The 16,608-nt window shown below is 37.7% G+C and overlaps 2 protein-coding genes across 16 annotated transcripts in view; one reads left to right on the top strand and one right to left on the bottom strand.

Moving 5' to 3' along the window:
• The window catches only part of LOC106041660 (pinopsin-like), a 102,756-nt gene that overhangs the window by 81,667 nt on the left and 4,481 nt on the right, over positions 1-16,608 (top strand). For 2 of the 5 annotated variants that reach the window (XR_010826928.1, XR_010826929.1), the window contains exons 5-6: positions 11,370-14,532; positions 14,590-15,320. Coding sequence is in view for 3 of the 5 variants with exons in the window: in XM_048077880.2 (XP_047933837.1) it covers positions 11,370-11,594 (225 nt within the window). In the remaining 2 variants the exon portion in view is untranslated. Of the gene's footprint in view, positions 1-11,369; positions 14,562-14,589; positions 15,321-16,608 lie in introns of those variants that run through there. The other 3 variants (XM_048077880.2, XM_048077879.2, XM_048077876.2) reach the window with 2 other exon arrangements.
• ST6GAL2 (ST6 beta-galactoside alpha-2,6-sialyltransferase 2) overlaps positions 6,147-16,608 on the bottom strand; it is a 180,519-nt gene continuing 170,057 nt past the window's right edge. For all 11 annotated transcript variants that reach the window (XM_013190226.3, XM_066984854.1, XM_066984842.1 and 8 more), the window contains one exon: positions 6,147-9,225. In XM_013190226.3, the coding sequence (XP_013045680.2) occupies positions 8,957-9,225 (269 nt within the window). In that variant the 3' untranslated portion in view covers positions 6,147-8,956. The remainder of the gene's footprint in view (positions 9,226-16,608) is intronic.

The following is a 16,608-nucleotide window of genomic DNA, read 5'->3' on the forward strand; positions in this document are numbered from 1 at the left end:
AGGACTGGTCCTAAAATGGAGCCCTGGGGAACCCTGGTAGTTGACAGCCTGATGTAACTCTATTTATAAGAACCCTCTGGGCCCAACCCATCAGCGAATTGTTCACCCATCTTAGTATGCTTTTATCTAACTGTATTTTGGTCATTCTGTCCAGAAGTATACTGTGAGAGACAGTATCAAAAACTTTACTGAAATCCAGAAAGATTACATCAACTGTCTTCCTTTGGTCAACTAGCTGGGTGATCTTGTCATAGAAGGAAAATAAATTTGTTAGACATGACCTTCCCCTAGTGAACCATGTTGGCTCTGACCAATGGCTGTGTTGTCCTTCAGATGTTTTTCAGTAACTCCCAGAATAATCTTCTCCGTAATTTTACCAGGCACTGAAGTGAGACTGACAGGCCTGTAATTGCCAGGATCTTTCTCACCCTTCTTGAAAATTGGGACCACATTTGCCAGCTTCAAGTCAGTTGGGACTTGTTTGGATTCCCAAGACTGTTGAAAAACAATTGAGAGAGATCCCACAATGACATCAGCCAGCTTTCTGAGTATCGTGGGATGATTTCCATCAGGCCTCATAGACTTATATGCACCCAGGTGGAGCAGCAAATCCAGCATAAGTTCAGGGTTGACTGAGAGTTTATCATTTCTGCAGTCACAACCCTCCAACTCAGGACAGCTGGGGTCCCAGAGCCCATCACTGGTGTGGAAGACAGAGGTGAAAAATGCATTAAGTATCTCTGCTTTGTCTAAATTTCTCACTGTAATATGCCAAAAATCCTTCCTACTCTCACTCTCTTAATCTGGGTTGTAGATACTTTGGATCAGGAACTCCATCTAGTCTACAAAACATCAGAAAACCCATAAGTCAGGAACTCTTGAAGCATGTTCATGTCATGTTTGTTTGAAATGCTATAAGAATGACTGAACTATGCATACAAGACACAAACAAATAAATAAATAATATAAAAAACTTTTATCCTTATAGAACACAATCCATAATGCCCCAGACAGACCTCTTCCATTTCCCCTAGCACCTCACCAGCACAGGAGACATACCTGCTGCACATGGCGGCTGTGATGCAGGTTGTAGGCAGGCCATCACATGCATCAGCACTCCAGGACTGATTGTGGAAAAGAACACTGTTTGGAAGGTGGGCCAGCAAGATATTTTAATCAGGAAGTGCAGTCACAGCCAGAAAACTGTCTGGGAGAAAGGTAATTAACAGCAGCTGACACAGCCTGGAGTCAACACTGGTAGCAATTTTTCCCTCTGGCTGCTCCCATAAAATCAAGGCAGATGTGAAGTCTATTCCCTGTCCTCATGAACTCTTCAAGGTTTCTGGAGTCTTCTCACAAGTATATAAGGAGCTGTGGCTACAGCAATTATCCCTTATCTGTCAGCACCCTGTAAGCAAGAGGGTATTTAATTCGTATTTGTCTGTGTACAGAAACAGGTTACCAGAGGAAATGGGTTTTATTTCACTTGTCATAGAGACAAGTATAAGCAGATGGAGGAGGTTGTTCAGAGTGTAGCAATGTGATCCCATAACTCTGCTGACATTAGTCTTTTCTGAGTTCAATTCATGGGACTTGTGTTTACAAAGAAGCTGAGGCAAAGCAGAAGTCAATTGCTGTTCATAAGTCTACCTTAGTTGTTCATTTTGAAATCACATCCCACCACACTAAGCCTGGCAGAAGCAAGAACAACAGTTGAGTTGGGTTCTTCTTTAAATGTGCAATAAAAAAATAAGAAAGCAAGCAGCCAAAACCAATTGAACATTAGGAAAAAAAGCAGCAGTTCTGCAAACGTTTCCAAATGGCGTAGTACATTTTTTATGTTTCTCTCTCCTTCTTTGCTGTACTTCTTCATTACTTGTTTCTCCCACTTCCTTCCCCTGAACCCCTTTCCTCAATTGTGTAATTTTTAAGAATACAGCAGTTGAATCAGCTATAGTTCCCCCACAATTTATCACAATTTACTTTGTGCTGTCAGTTCTCTGGTGGCTATTCTGGTTCTGGGAAAACAACAACAACAACAGCAACAAAACCAAAAAAACAAGCATACAATATTACTTCTTGACAATTAATTCCCTGACATTTTAATGCATCCAGTTAGCATGTCTATCAAACTTATTTATTTGAACATTTGCATATTTTTAGCCAAAAGAAAGAGGACATGCACTTCTACTTGCTTTGGGTAGCAAGGCTTGAAGCTTAGGCTCAGGCTGTACTTCCACAAAAGTGAAGTAATTGCTTTCAAGTACACTATCTGGAGTAACTTACCACTGTAAGAAAGTGGAATGTAAATATTAAAGACAGGTACATGAATTGAGTAGACATCGATAGGTTTTAATGTGCAGCAGATAAATTCATGCTATTCCAATGAAACAATCAAATTATCTACCAGTTACCCTGAGAAAACCAAGATGCTAGAAGGGCAAGAACAGAAGTTCAGCCAAACCACTAGTGTTAGTAGACTGTGCATATGACTATTCATACTGATTGATGAAGCAGTCCCACAGTAAGTCGCTGCTTAATCATCACTGCTGCAGGTGCAGTTTCCTGCAGAAAGTGGAGGGTGTGATTACAGGAAAAGACTGGCTCCTCCACAGCTTGTCTAGCTGTTCAACAGGTTCATGCTGCAGTCAAGACAGCAGGCTGGAGCAATCATCCTCTGAGATGTGTCTTTCAGCCAGATGACAACAGGCAAGCTGACAATAAACAGAACAAAATGACTGTATGAAGCTCTACCTGTCAGAGAACCATGCCCCTCTGAGCTGCTCAAGTGAAAACACAGCTGATTTCTAAGAATAAAAAGATAAAGGATGACTCCTTCACTGTTCAGAAAGGAGCAGTCTGATTTTGGGAATGAAACCTGAAAATCAGTTGCCTCTGAGGTTCCTTGAGATACTATCAGAAAAATAATGTCACACCTCCTCTATAGTCATCACTGCCAAAGAACAGGGAGAAGAGCAAGATATTCTCTGTACCCAACACAATATAGTTCATAGGTTTTCACCTGCTACTGATGTACTAGTCTGTATGCATGTGGGACATGCTGTGAGACAAGAATGTCTTCTCCCATGTCATAAGCAATTACGTTTAATGAGTGTTTTATCATATGCAAGACAGTGATCTTTTTTCTTTGTGTGTGTGTTTTAATGAAAGAAAAAAAAAAAAAACAGAGTAAAAGCAAAGCTGAAGGATTTGAAAAGCATTAATTAGTTGCTTCTTCCATGCATCCCAGCACTCAGTTTCCCCTAGTGTAGCTCATTGTTCTGAGAGGTGTTACTTGCAAATCATGGCATATAGTAATTATCCCCTCAATGTTGCCTGCCAGGAGGTGGTGAAATACAAAGCATGAGCTGCATGATTACTGGCTGCCAGGAGTTTACATGATGGCAATCAAACGCTTAACGTTCTACTGATGTGCAACTAGCTTTGTTGTAGGCATGGAGTCACTGTGACTGTCTGGGATGAAAACAGTTTATACCACCTCTGTTAGCCCAACTTCAGCCACTGCATAGTTCAAAGGCTACCAAAAGCAGTGGAATGCCTCACATTCATGGATTTATGCAGATTTATATTGGTTACATTGTATGGTACTTCATCACAGACTGAATAGCAACTTATGCTTTCCCTTCGGTAAGTTGTTTTTCATTTATTTCATAATTAATTAAAAATTATATTCATGCTAAGACATGATGCTGGATTCTTTGAAAGGATGGCACAGCCACTTAAGTTTATTAGCATTTTGAGTGCAGCATCAAGTAACCAGAGCACGACCTCCTTAGAGGGCTAGACTATCCTAAGAAATTGACTGTCAAAGCTGTAGCAGCATAGTATGTCCTCCTGCGGGAATCCTAGAACACCTGTTCGGGTAGACACATTCGTTTTAGAATAAAACTGTCTTTAGAACTTTTCCCATTTTCCGTAGTTTACTGAAAGCTGGCAGCCTATCTGTCCATTTCAATTTGAGATCAATGTCATTTACCTTCCCTGTTTCATGCCATCTACGGTTCAGTGTCATTCACTCAAGCCAGTATGAAAAGACCAGCACTCTTAAACAAATGAAAACCAATGTTTTATTTACAGGAAAAAATCTGTACACTGTGCATACATAAAAATATACAAAATCATAATAGAAAATATAAAAAGTGTTAAAATGTATACAAACACCGCTTAAAAATGTGACTCCTGTAAAATTTTAAGCTTTGTTATTAGAGTACACATTCATTTAAAAAAATCATCATACAAAATAATTCTCAAAGCTATTAAAAAAGTACACAGTCTATATTTGAATAGTTTGATGACTACATATTACGAGTGATGAGATGATATGGATAAATGTAAGGCTTTTACACACAAAGCTTATTTCAAGAACAATACTCTGAATCAGATCACTAAGGCAGAGAGAAGAAATTTATAGTGTTAAAATTCATTTAATGATGCAGGTATGCCCAGACATGGGCTACTTTAATTTTCAAACAGTTAAATCAGGTATCCTCCTTGCATGTGAGAGGATAGCTTCCAGGAAATATCTAGATGCTTTCCAATTACAGTCTTCTGAATTACTTATTTCAAATAGCAATTTAATTTATTTAATATTCATCAGTTCTAGAAAGCATGAAGGGAAAAGGAGTAGCCATTTATTTTTGCAGTCAATACATTCAATATTCTTTTCATGGTACATCTATGTCACTGTCCAAGTGGTATTTTCGATCCTTAAGAACTGCTGAGGAGGAAGGAAATGGGGAAAAATAATAATAATAATAATAAAATCATTATGCATTGAGCTGGTCTACATCTATTTTGAACTCCTATTTAGGTCAATCCACTTCCAAAATGATTGAGTTCTGTCTGCGCAACCATGTAGTGTAGATACTTAATTTAAGTAAAAAACTCTCTTGGTTTTGTTGAGTTTGCCAAGAGATCTGTAGGAACAAGTTCAGAATTTGGATGTTTTTATCAAAGAAAGTGTCCTGATCAAAGACAAGCAATGATTTAGTTAAATTTGTACAGAGAGATTGCAGATTAGAATGTGTAAACAATCTCTGTCTTAACGTACGTATTTCTTAAGATTTAGTAGTTTAATTTAAGGAATTACACTAAACTGAACTGTGAGTTTATGCGCAGGTTAAGTTTTAGAACTATAAACAAATGGAACAATTACTAATTAGAAAGATAGAAAGATTTTGGCTCAAAGTGAGGCAAAATCTGTCATAATTTTTCTTTAATAAACAGAAGAATACCTTGACTTAACCATCCAAAGGCTGAATGTATAAAAGGATAGAGCACCACAAGTCAAAAAAGAATTCACAGTGGGAAAAAGAGCATAATGCAATTCAACATAAACTCAGCATATTTACTTAGGATGCTGCTGTGTTTGTTTTGTTTCAACTAAGTGCAACTTTTGTCCACAGCACCACGGCACAGAAAAGAGTCTCTAAAGCTTTTGAAGGCAATTTATTCCTATTTGTCAGGAAACCTCCATACATTTAAAACCTGCATCATTGTACCATGTGTGAAGGGAGCTCAGGAATCACCTAGCATTTGCTTTGCTGATGACACATGTCAAGAGCCAGGCTTGTGCAGACCTCCCTTGCCTCTGGTACTCTCTGTTAGTGTACAACAGCCACACAGAAGAGCTATGAAGCCATGCCTATATCTTTTTTTTTTTTAAAAGAGAAAAAAGAAAAAAGAAAAAAAAAAAACAACACACCACACAACCCTGTGATATCTGCGTGGGAAAATGCATTTCCTTTCACATTGTCTGCATTTAATGTAAGTATCTAAAACCAGCGCTCTCACATGTTACTATTATTAAAAGATTGTAGATTCAGTGTTACTACACACTCACTCATCGTTTCAAGTTGAATGAATCTTTGTAAAGACCTCTCTGCCCTTCTGAGGGACAGCGAAATACGCCTGTAAATGCAAAAATACATGGTGAGCTCACATGCAAGCCACCAACGCCAAAGCCACAGAGAGTGTATGCACTGGTGAAGGCAGCACCTCTGAAGGTCCTTTATGTTCCCTCTTCATTTCTGCCCGTTCCCCTGTTGCACAAAGTGGAGGTGAGCCCTTGGTTAGCAAATCACGTGCACTTGCACTTGTGTCAAAAAAAGAAGGACAAGACATGGTAGGGTAATAAAGTCTCTTTAAGCAGCCACCAGGTGTTTGATCAGACAGACCAATGAAACATCACAGTGGAAACCAGTCCTGGGAAGCCACTCCTGGGGTCCTTATTTTTTCAAGAAGATGGGCATCACAAGTTGGTCTTCCTCCATTGCAAGGAAGTAATTGCTGGCAGCACAGCTCTGTGGCATCTTCTAAGGTGATACTACAGCACCCACACAGCACTAGTGGAAGGAGCATTGATTGACTGCTGTATAAATCAGGATGCAGCTGGCAAGAACACACCACGTTCTCCTGGAAACAGTTCCAGTAATTATCTTCAAAGGTTAAAGAGTCTTGGCATACTGGCAAAAAAGATTCTGCTGAAAGGGCTTGAATGTGCAGAGTCCAGTAAATTAAAAATACACAGTTAGTTTTCTGATGTCTCAGACCTGGTTCTGCATCGTTATTTAAATGATGTATTAAGTAGGTATGTTCATCACCTGTTAACATGAGACCTTGTAAAATTCCACTGTTCTGTACAACAGATATGTGGATTATTCTGACAGATTACCAAGGGAGTAATACAACATAATCCTGCTGTGGGTAGTTGAGTAATACAGTTAGTATTTTTCTTCTTCGTGGAAAACAAAGTTTAAGGTTAGTGATTGCAGACCAAAGTGATTTATTTATTTTTTTTAAGAACTTGATCATTTCCTGTTTATGGAAAAGTAGTATATTCATTAGTCCTAGAAAGGTAATCAACTCCCTTTCTTTACAAAGATGTTGTAGCTAATCCAACATACTGGAGAGAGAGACATATTTGACAGTACTGGTTCAGACTTCAAATGTTTTGCAAACAGGTTACCAAGCATGTGGAAAAATAGAATAGCTCTAAGTAGGTTATCTTTTCTCTGCAAGATTAAATAACAGCGTTATTAAGAATAAAAGCTGCTGACTTACAACATTAAAAAAAAAATCACTATGTAATATATCCAGAGTCTAAGGCTAACATAAATAAAAACCATTCATTTCAATATGTACCAAAATGATTCATGGACATGATTATCCACACAACACAGAAGTACAGTTTTTAGACCATCTGGACACACTTTCTGTCAATGAGAGGAATCTTAGAGGACCATATAGCCCAAATTACGAGGCTACATAGGAAAAGAAAGCTAAGCCCCACAGAAGACATTTTATTCACTTCTGAGGAGGGAAAAATCATCAGTCCCTAAGAGCAGAGTAGACAGAAAAAGAATTCTCTGGTGATACTTACATTACTATTGAATAGGAAGTAGTCATTAATACCATTTGCACTCTTTAATTGCCTTCCTGTTGCTTAAGACAAAACACAAAAGATACTTTCCACCACAACCACTCAACTCAGCTACTCTTTTCAGTGCCTCTTAGAATTGTTTGCATTTTTACTGAATGGACATAAAAAGGATACAGCTGTGGTTTTGGACACATACTTTTCTACTTAACTTACCCTAAGAGAAAGGGTACAGTTGTGTGGAAAAAATGACAAAAAAAACAAGGAAAAAGAATAACACAACAACATCAACAAATTCTCCAGCCTTTAAGAAAATCTGAAACTGAAGTCGTACTGTTTTAAATGTGTTAGTGTTCAGGTGGATTTGCAGAACAGCCTTAGAGAATATTCTCATTGTGTGTTACGAAGGAAAACATTAAATTATCTCCATATGCAATCCACAGTCAGTTTTTTTTTTTTCCAGGCATTACAGCTTCTCTGGGGTATAGCCTGTCAAAGGTTAAATAAAAAAGAAAAAAAGAAAAAAAGCAAAAAAGCTGATATCCTCTTTTGTCAGACAACTCCTTATACTTAACAGCAGTAACTTGTGAGCAAGTGAAATTGATTTGTATCACAATGAAATGCCTAACAAATGATGTCTATAATCTTGAATGCTATCTTTGCTGCAGAAAGGTGAGCTCCCTCTACATTTGCTTTCAGTGTGATATGTGCGCTACACAGCCTCCCTTGGCTTTCTTTGGATAGTTTTTACCTGTGCACACCAGGGGAAGGCATAATTTCCCTCACACTTTCTTCATGGGCCTCTCAGGGAGAATTTTTTTTTTCCTCAATAAGTTACCAATATATTTGTTGCTTTCTACAAAAGTGAGAAATTTCTCATTTCCCTCTGCCCCACACAGTGTGAGCAATGGTGTGACCAAAGCACTGTGATCAAAGCTACATCCAGTAGTTTTACTGATTTAGCTGGTTTGTGTGTCTGCATTGACTTTATAAACAGCACAAGGCCCCCTATACTGTTGGAAGCCTGTAACTAAACCTGTGTGTGAATGGGAATTAAAAGTCTCCTCTAATCAATGAACACCCAGCTCAGAGTAGCAATTACTTCATTCTTGGAGAGTGTGAAAATCCCATGGAGCCACGAGAAATGCTGCACTGTTCAACTGGCAGCTCTGTACATGAACGATACAGGCTGTTTCACAATGCCAGATTTAACAGTTAAATAAATTCATTTAGAAAAAAAGTTACAATTTAGCATATGTGGCATAAGAGACCACTGACAAATTCTGACAGTCACACCCACAACAATACATTATACTTCTGCCTAAGTATGTCCTCTGCACCTTTCATAAGCTAAGCTTTTCTTTTTTTTCTTTAATTATTTGCAAAGCAGTAATAAATACTCAGGCTCAGAAAAGAAGTATTTCTCATGCCTGCTACTTAATTACAATTTATAGACTCAAGACTAGATTGGTCTAAGATAGATTTTTCAAGTATTCTCTCCTTGTTTATAGTACGACAGTAGTACCTTATTGCACATTGTTTCTGAAGGACTCTCTTCTACAAGTGTGGGAAATTATTTCGTTTGGGGCACTTGACAGATTTGAATCCTGGCAAAATGACCTTCCCCTTCCGATACAGGTCGTCCTGCAAACCTTTGTTCATTCTCTGCACTAACAGCTTCTCATAGAGTAGCGGGTGATAGGCCCCTAAGGTACAAGCTGCATCGTAGTAGAGTTCATGGTAGTGGCATAGGTCGGTCTGTCGGACTGAAGGGATGTACTCGTACACATGCACTTCGTCACACATGGACATCATGATGAGGATACCTGGAGCAGAGAGTGAAAACAAGAATGAACCCCATATTTCACCAGTCTCCCAGAAGTTGCCCTGCAGTCATCTGTTTTTTTTTTTTTTTTTCTTGCTTTTCTTCATTGTTGTACACCTTAAAGTATTACTTCTCTTAATGATTTTATAGAAGTATAGTTCTTTTTATTAGGGCAGCATTTACTTATTACCGATATATAAAGATTGTGATGACTGTAGAGTTAACTGGGTAGTACATGGAGAACAAGGAAAGAGTGAAAAGCCTATAATGTCTTGCATACCACATGCCTCCCTGAATAAGGAGACTGCTTTCTCCCACCTCCCCCTATTTACCCTATCCTGCCTGTCCACAAAATATCCCACAAGAACCAGGGACCTAAAGCACCTGCATGGAGTCAGCTGATGACTTTTCATGTCTTTCCTGTATACCATGAGTTCTTGAAGTTATTGAGCAAGACAGACTAGGTCTTTACGTTCCCTCGTAGAATATAGATCACATGCATACATCGTAGAGCAGTTATCTGTTTTTAAGGAGCTCTTTGTATTTCTACTGTTAACCCCTGCCTAATGCATACAGGAGATCTAAAAAAAATAAAAAATAAAAAATCCAGATATTCCCTTTCTATCCTCCTGTGTGAATATTATAATGTTGGTCTTTCTCAAACTGGAACTGAACCAATTCCACTTTTTCCATCCACTTCCTTCTCTATAGGCAGGAAGATGTTGCCAAGAAGACAGCCTAAATGCATGCAGAAGGTCATAAACGAGAAGCATCAGCCACGTATTAGTAGCATGAAAGACCACAGATTCTGAGAATTTTCCAGATGGGTTTCACGGACAGAGGCTGAGGAAAGTGAATTACCTCTTATAGCAGTGCTGTTGATAGGAAAAAACTCCATACCACCTCCTATTCAGAAAGCAGAAACCCACAAAATACCAACTCATTCTTTCCTGCCACACGTCAGTAGCTGATTGTCACTAGCACTGTCAATAGCTGCTTAGAAGGGTGATAAAGAATTTAATTTCCTGTTTAAAACCAGCCAAAGGTTAGCTTTAACCTTAGGTGCACTCCTAAGACGCTGCTACTCTCCTTATCCCATGCTCGGGATGAAAAACAAGATCAGGACAGATTCAGAAGGAAGACAGGTGTGCTTGTGCAGACTTTGCTTCCCCACGGCACAACTGTAAATCTGTACTAACAGAAGGTCTTTATAGATTTGAGATGAGAGAAACCTTAATGTTGCATTTGCACATTTTCAAAGGGACTATATGAGATATTGATAAATAGCACTGTCAAAACCGCAACACTTTCACATCAATCACAGCTTATAAGAGTCTTTTCTGTTTCATATAGCCACATGAAAGGAAAATGACTGAGTAAGCCTTGGACACCAGAATTTTTTAAAGACGTTGTTTAAAAATCAAAATATATAGCAAACATACTGAAGCATTTGTTGTAGTACCGGTATCCCTATCTGTTGAACGTGACTGTCAACTCCCAGCTGTACTAATTCTGCTCACTTGGCACTTACAAATGAGAACTGTTTTGTTTGTTTGTTTGTTTTTACAACAGTTTTGGAATCATAAAGCATCAAAGGTGTTTTGGGTAATTCTCACAAGTGAAATAAATTAACATAAAAAATTATTTTGGTTCTTTAATTAAGCAAAGCCATTTTCTGAAGTTCAGTGAGCAGTTTGGGAACACCGAGATTTCAATGGCTTGCTAATGAAAAGAACCTTATGTTCTTCCTGCTGTGTATCATTAGATTATCAAAATGATTTTTTCCCTGCTTGATATGTGTGAAGTAACTGAAAACCAATTACTTCTGTGATTAAATCTTCTTTTATCATAAATGAAAGGTTCTGAAAATGTTTCAGAATACTCTACAGCTTTGCATGCTACAGAGACTATGGTTTTAAAAAAGCTAAGCATATCAATTTCAAAGAAAAAGTCCACAAATTTAAGTGAACTTTAATCTTAATCATCAAGATACGTAGCCTCAAGGTGAAAAATATACAACCCCCATTTGGGCAAAAAGAATGAGCTTAATGAGCCACATTTCCTTGCCTCAAAACTGTTATAGAGATGCTTTGAATTTTAGCCTGCCTAACAATTATGTCTACAATTGTTTGTTTGTTGTTTCAGTTTTATAAATGCTTTCGTCTACTTTTCCACTGTCAACATCCTTCCTCCACTGATGGAGAGCCCACCTGCCACTCTAAGGTAACTGTTATCCAGCTGAATCAGAGAACAGACGGTGGAAAGGTGTGCAATAATGAACCACGTCCAGAAAGAGACAACAAAATGACTTCTCTCCTGCACCTAGAACCAAGCCTGGAGCCAGTTTCAAAAGTTTCACCAAAGTCATAGAAAAATCATCTCTGATGGAAAGTACAAGCCTTAACCAGAGTATGTTTCACTCCACTGCCACACTAACCCAGCTAATCTTAAAATTACTAAAGAAAAGTGTCATTTGTGGGATAGAAAAAATGTCAAGAACAAAAACTGGGACTCTGTTATAATTTTCTTAATAACAATACAGATGGCCACATCACTGCAGGAACAGTTCAAAATAATGACAAAATTTTCAGCAATTTGACTTTCCTGTAAATTAGTTAAAGAAGCACTTAGAAGTGGTAAAGTTTTAGTTCTCAGTGATCTGTGTATCGATGCTCTCCCGAATCAATCTAAAAAGACATGCTGGCCTACCTAAGTTAGCTCTTTGCCTTTTCTGCATCATTCCATGCAGCCCATTTCATGTGATTTCAGATTAGGTTAGTCAGATAACCAAAATTTCCAACAGTCCATTAAAAATTTTTGCTCATACGGGATAATGATGTTTTGAGGGACAAAACAGTGACTCCAAGGGCTAGTTTCTGAGGGGTAACAGCTAATTTACAGCACATTTTTGTATTTAAGTCTAGAGTCGACAAACTAGAAGATGAGCTAAGACAATGAGTAGAGGCTACCGTATACAGAGGTGTCTCTGTACTACAGAGGTTTATCTGTCCTGGTGGAAATGCGAGCCGTCCTGAGTCTTCCAGAGCTGGTGCACAAGTCAAATGCAGAAAACCTGCTTTGGGGAAGAACAGTGGTCAGTGCCAGACCTTTTAACCTTTAGCACCTCTAACACTACAGCCAAAGGGATCAATGGTGTGGTACAACCAGCGCTCTCATCTTAACAACCTGTGGGTGAGATCCCAAGGCATGCAAGCTAATGCACTTGATCTAAATGAACCGAAGGAAGTAGGCCCTTCTCCTTAGTTGCTACAGCCCCCAGATTCTCTTTTGGAGTTACCTGCTCCCACTGTTGTAGAAGCAGCAGTTTAGACCATGAGGACATTACACCAGTATCAAGATGTATCCAGTTTTACTCTGTTCACTTTCTAATGCCATGTCTGGCTTGTTCTTCTGAAGGTTTCAAATTCCAGCCCTTGTTTTTTTCAGTACCACTCTTTAACTTGGTTTCTCTCTCTGCTTGGTATTAACAACATTGCAGTGAGTTACTGGCATCTATATCCAGCAGGTATAGGTGTGCCAACCTGTCCATATTTTCATCTACCTCACAACTCAGTTTCCTCATTTTTCATTCTCTTCTCTGGTTACTTCAACCATCTTATACTCTTCAAATTAGCTACAACTTCGCAGCACCTACATAATCCTCAAAGTATTTTTTACGTTATGTTTGAAATTCTACATTTTAGATGTGATTTTGAAGATAAAGAAGAAGTACACGCCTGCCTGCTTGCTGATTTGATCTGGCTTATGTTACCATGTTTTGCTTGTCAGTCTGCTCTGCAAAGTACTACCTCACTTCCCATTTCTTTTCCCATTTATTATCTTTACACGTTTTTGTGTTATTGCTTCCTTGGTTCTTCCTCTGCAGCTGAATCTCTTTGTATCTCCTCCTACATGTATTAAACTTAGTTTCCAAGTGTCCTTTGTTTACTTCCTTTCCTTGTGTTGCCCACAGAGTACATACCTATCTACTTGTTTCTTTCATTTGTGTACTTTTCACATCAATGCCCAATGCAATATCATCTACAAGTTTGTTTCATATCTCACCATTCCTCCTTGATTATCAGCATCAGTATGAATGGAAAACAAGTTGTCTGTCAACCTGTAGGGTGAAGAATTTCCATATGACACACTTCAAGAATTGTCTTTGCTCAAAGTCCTTAAGGTAGTTTTCCATCAATGTACAATTACTACATACAAAACAGCACAGACTGGTTTACTCGGGACTTAAGGAGGCATTAATAAACTGGGTGGAAGAGTTGTTATCTCAACAACTTACAGTGTGGCCAGAATTAAACTCACTAAGATGTACATGCCCATTTCTGAGCTAGCTGGTCTTGAGCACTCTCTACAGACAATGCCAGAGACAAGCATTTCTAGGGCACAAATCATCTGACTTATTTTAGATGTCTACTTTAGGATGGGATAAATTGTTCCCTGAAAGTGTTGTTGTTCTCTCTCCAGTGACTAGGCAGAAACTGAAATAAAGTCTCTCTCTTGATATCAAGCACCTTCCCCTCCCCACTTCTAGATCAGAAGCTTTTGTAGTTTTGACAAAAATAACGTAATTGCCTTTTTCAGGAAAACTGTGTAAAGAAATGAAAACAAAGGTGTGATTCATCTAACCAAATTTGCCTATTGGTACAGACACCTACATCTGAGATAGTTATCACAGGCTCCTTTATTGCCAGTGAAAGAAAGCAGTACTCTTAGGAAGCAGTGCATGTCTACTCATCCTAGAGTAGGCATTTAAAAATAGATCATATGAATCATGCCCAGAAATTCCTGTTTCTTTCTGTTGACTATGGGAAAAGATGTGTGGCAGCACAGATAACTTGTATTTCATGGGTTATACCTCTGCTAACAGAACAGCCTGAAAAATTCACCCATAGATGGGAGCACAGGTCTGGTAGCCATATTTAAGAGGTGCCTACTTTTTGCTTTAATGAGTCTGAGGCTGACTAACACAAACACAGACCTGTACTGGATGCATCTACAGCTAGGTAGTATGAATCCTGCTCTCTGACTGACCTAGCTGTGGACAGAAGTCAATTTTATGTGCAAGGACCAAGCTGAAGGGAGATGACTTTTTTACAACCATAAGGATTAAGATATGGGAATAGGAGTGGAAGCACTGAATTATAGAGAACTACTCCTTAGAGTGAATGCCAAGGAAAGTTCATGGTAAAGTCTGCCTTTTATCAGTGGGCCTTAAATAAGATCAGTAAAATCTAGATTAAATAGATTCATCTAATTAACGTAGTAGTAGCAGTATTACTAACATACCCAGGTAATTTGGCCAAGAACCTGTTAAGCTCCATTACAGCAGTATTATTAACATATCCAGGTAATTTGCTCAAGAACCTGTTAAGCTCCAGTACAAAGAGCAGAAATATTGTCAATCTGAGTGATGACACTGCCATGACATCTGCAGAGGGGTCTGGAGGGAACTGTGGGATAGTTCAGAGGAGAAGGGATCTCCGAAGCTCATTGGGTCCAATCTCCCCCTGTCAGAGCAGGGACAAATTTGAAGTTAGAGCAGGTTGTTTACAGTCTCACCCAGTTTGATACTGAGTACCTCTAAGGACGGAGAAGCTAGAATATTTTCAAGTTTGCTGAAGCTTGCAAAAATAATATTGTAGGCATGACTGTGGAACCACAAGCAGGCAGGAAAATGACTTCTAGGTCTCTTCCAAGTCTGATGATTATGCTTTAAAATTTCTAGATCTTAATCAAAATTTCATAGAAGAGATCTTAATTATCTAATCAAAATTTCATAGAAAAGAAAAGGTCATCTCTCTGGCATGATTTTAGCTTTGGCAGACATGATTGGTGCTACCATATATTCAAAATTGTAGCTGAAGATATTTCTCTATTGAATAGAATATTCTGCGTTCTAGTCTATGGTAATATCCTTGCTGGATTTTCCATCTTTCAAAAATCCTTACCGTGTACTGAATATATAAATATTGTGTATTAATATTTCAAAATGCTCAGAAAGATGTGTTACTTTTTCCCTATTCAGCAAACATCTATGGTGTTAGGAAGTTTGGGATATGGTTTAAACTCAGTCCAGTTGGCACAAATAAACTATTGGATTTTTAAAATCTGTGCTGAAAACATTTAAACCAGAATTAAATTAAGATTAAACTCCTTGCATGGATGGCTTACACAAATGAACATATATTATGGATTCTAATTGAAAGGAGAAAATGTTTCTTAATTTGTTCTTGAAAATTTTAATGACTTGAGAGGTTTTCAATTTCCAACATGGATCTTTTATACAGTACAATTAGGTTTTGTGGTTAGCACGCTAACTTATAAAGAATGTTCTCTAACTTATAAGTAGATAAAATAAAGCTCAATATACCTGAATACAACAGATGCTATACAAAAACATCTAAAATAATTAGTGTCATTCAAACATTCAGCAATAATTCAGTATCATTTTAACAAAATATAAGAGAAACTGAAAACATTTAAATCTACATAATCTGATTATTACACTCATAATGTGTCTCATTTCACACACACCACAAATATAGTTATGGAAGAGAATTTAGCTAGATGCACCAATAACTCTATATTTGATAAAGCATATACTTCAAGGCATTACAAATAAACATAAAGCGTTTAGAAAGTATAGTTTTCTATATGTTAGACTACTTCTACAGTGTCTATTTGTCCAGTCTTGAGTAAACAAAATCAGCTTCTTGGATTTCAGATACCACAGGAAAATTTGTTATTCCTTGATACTGGGCCAAATGTGCCTCAGTTCTGCTTTGGAACATGTAGAAAAAGTAGCTTTCACTTTTAAAAATACTGTGTTTCTTAAAAGGGTTCTTTTACATCTGTTTAGTTCATGAACTACGATAAATATTAACTGCAACAGAGCCTAAATTTACAGAAAAACAATATTTATTAAGGAATTTAATTGTCACCAAATGGACCTATGCCTAAACTTAACAAATTGTGTAACACTTGTCATCTCATCTTTGATGTAGAGACACTAGCATTATATACTAGACCTAGAAAATGACATATTTATCATTTAATGTGGAATGCAAAAATCTGTACATTAATCACAATAATATACACTATAATATGAGCATAGACAGGAAAATGCTGACTAGTAATAGCATATACATTTAAATGTATTATTCAAATTTGGGTGATGTGGAAGAATATTACAGACTTTTTAATGCAATTTGGAGTGCTTTGAGAGAAAATTTTGCTCCTTTATCTCTGTATTTCAGGAAGTAGGAGATGCTTAAATTTTGTAGTGTTTTGTATTTAAATTAAAATAATTTAAAGCTTATGTATTGGAAGTATTATTTATTTGCTTGATAATACTTGAACAAAAGTG

Source organism: Anser cygnoides, chromosome 1, assembly GCF_040182565.1.
Source record: "Anser cygnoides isolate HZ-2024a breed goose chromosome 1, Taihu_goose_T2T_genome, whole genome shotgun sequence".
NCBI lineage: Eukaryota > Metazoa > Chordata > Aves > Anseriformes > Anatidae > Anser > Anser cygnoides.